At 53.1% G+C, this 2,347-nt stretch overlaps 1 protein-coding gene across 1 annotated transcript; it reads left to right on the top strand.

Moving 5' to 3' along the window:
* The first annotated feature begins 541 nt into the window (after positions 1–541).
* On the top strand, positions 542–2,095 carry LOC147223591 (alpha-2 adrenergic receptor). The gene has a single exon (XM_086165915.1). It carries the CDS (start codon positions 693–695, stop codon positions 1,992–1,994), a length of 1,302 nt encoding a protein of 433 aa, XP_086022041.1. The 5' UTR covers positions 542–692; the 3' UTR covers positions 1,995–2,095.
* The last annotated feature ends 252 nt before the right edge of the window (positions 2,096–2,347 follow it).

Raw genomic sequence — 2,347 nt, 5'->3', positions numbered from 1 at the left:
TCCCCAATATTCTACAAAGCTATAGATCAGATTGAAGATCTTCGGGAAGAAGTTTGACCACTTCTAAAAAAACTTCTTGAGGGAAGACTTGCAAATCCGATAGGTCAAAAAATAAATAAATAAGCGTGCGATTGCGTGCGCTTTTGGGATTCATCTTAAAGAAAAAAAAAAAAAAAGAAAAGAAAATTTCTTTTCTCACATTGATAGATGTTCATTTTGGCCCGAGCTGCGTCATATCGCCACGGCTGGAGAGGAATGCGCCGCGGGGGCGGGGCAGCGCCGGCTGCGCGTCAAGGTAACACATGAGGCATCGTGGGGACCGTGAACGCACCACGAGGGAGCGAGGAGAGCGCTGCGGATGGACAGCAGCTCCAAACTCCACGGCAGCCTGAGAGGCAGGAGCGCGGTCTCCACGGGAGCATGTGATTCCTCCACGCCCCCTAAAGTGGGGACCCTCGAGGAAAATCCCGTAAATGACCTTAAGAGACTCCGATAAAGTGGATTTTTTTTTTTTACCCCCCCCCCCCCACAGTTGCGCGTATCCAAGTCGTCGCGTTCTTTAATCCACGCGCGTCACCGTGGACTCCTCTATCAAGGCAAAAGGGATTGGATGCGATGTGAATTAAACGCTCAGACTGGATCGGTCACGGATTTACCCAAAGCGTCCGCGCATTGATCTCTACCCGCGGGGGATGGAGTCGGCAAACGCCACCGGGATCGACGCGTTCACGGTCATCCATCTGAATTCCTCCTGGAGTCCGGAAAGCGGATACTCGCTGGCGGCGATCGCCAGCATCGCCGCGCTTGTAAGTTTTCTGATTCTGTTCACGGTGGTGGGGAACATCCTGGTGGTCATAGCCGTGTTAACCAGCAGGGCGCTCAAAGCCCCCCAGAACCTGTTCCTGGTGTCGCTCGCCACCGCGGACGTCCTGGTCGCCACGCTGGTGATGCCCTTTTCTCTCGCGAACGAACTCATGGGATACTGGTATTTCGGGAAAGTTTGGTGCGGCATTTATCTGGCTCTGGATGTTTTGTTCTGCACCTCGTCCATAGTGCACTTGTGCGCAATAAGCCTGGACCGGTACTGGTCCGTGACGCAGGCCGTAGAGTACAACCTGAAACGGACCCCTAAACGCGTCAAGTGCATCATCGTCATCGTGTGGCTCATCTCTGCCTTCATCTCGTCCCCTCCACTGCTGTCCATCGACAGCAACAGCGATATCAGCTCCCAGCCTCAGTGCCAGCTCAACGACGACACTTGGTACATTCTCTCCTCCAGCATCGCGTCCTTCTTCGCCCCCTGCCTCATCATGATCCTGGTGTACATAAGAATATACCAGGTGGCCAAGACAAGAACCAGGAGCATGTCGGGGAAGGAGCCCGGGCCGGACAGGGTCACGCAGACCGAGAACGGACTGAGCAACGCCACGTCCCCCTTCCACGGTGAGAAAGAGAACGGTCACTGTCAGTGCCCGCCTACGCCCAGCCACCGCACCGTCACTGCCGGGCAACCGACCGAGGACGCCGACTTGGAGGAGAGCTCCTCCTCGGGGGGGAAATGTCAGGACCCCAAACAGCAGGACTCCCGCCGAGCGAAGAGGGCCAGCCAAAAGAAAAACTCGCTTTCCAAACAATCGGCGCGCATCTCACGAGTTAGTAACAAATCCATGGACCTCTTTGCCTCCAGGAGGAAACGCCGCAGGAACACGCTGGCTCGCAAAAAGGTCTCCCAGGCCAGGGAGAAGAGATTTACCTTTGTCCTGGCTGTGGTCATGGGTGTGTTTGTCGTGTGCTGGTTTCCCTTTTTCTTTAGCTACAGCCTCTACGGCGTGTGCAGAGACCCCTGTAAAATCCCGGACCCCCTCTTTAAATTCTTCTTCTGGATTGGTTATTGCAACAGCTCCCTCAATCCCGCCATCTACACCATCTTTAACCGAGACTTCAGACGGGCCTTCCAGAAGATCCTCTGCAAGTCATGGAAAAAATCATTTTAAGCTACAAACCGTGACAATCTTTGACAAATGATTATGTCAGTTACAAAAAAAAAGGAACCGCGTTTCTTCTGTTACCGTGACTCTTCCTGTGACTCACCAGATTCACCCACAAACTCCGTCCACTGTGCACCTACTGGGTCCCCAACCCACCCGGCCCTTGTGCTTCAGCGGTATTTTCAATTGCAAGCTGCACGCAAGCTCCTTTAATACTGATGTGTCCTGCGACGGTTTAGCCTTTTACCAACACAAAGAGGAGCTTCTCTCCACCCAGAATTCTCCCCACTCACTCTCTGCAGTGTACAGTTTTTTGTTTTTTTTTAAACTCCTTTTGTGTTCAAACACTTCCGTCTCGT

The sequence above is a fragment of the Fistularia commersonii genome, chromosome 19 (genome assembly GCF_037954325.1).
Source record: "Fistularia commersonii isolate RoL2024-O1a breed Wild chromosome 19, RoL_Fcom_v1.0, whole genome shotgun sequence".
NCBI lineage: Eukaryota > Metazoa > Chordata > Actinopteri > Syngnathiformes > Fistulariidae > Fistularia > Fistularia commersonii.
This window is presented reverse-complemented; position numbering and strand designations above follow the sequence as displayed.

Excerpts from the sequence above, each read along its gene's own strand:
- LOC147223591 (XM_086165915.1), top strand. The coding sequence starts at position 693 with ATGGAGTCGGCAAACGCCACCGGGATCGACGCGTTCACGGTCATCCAT.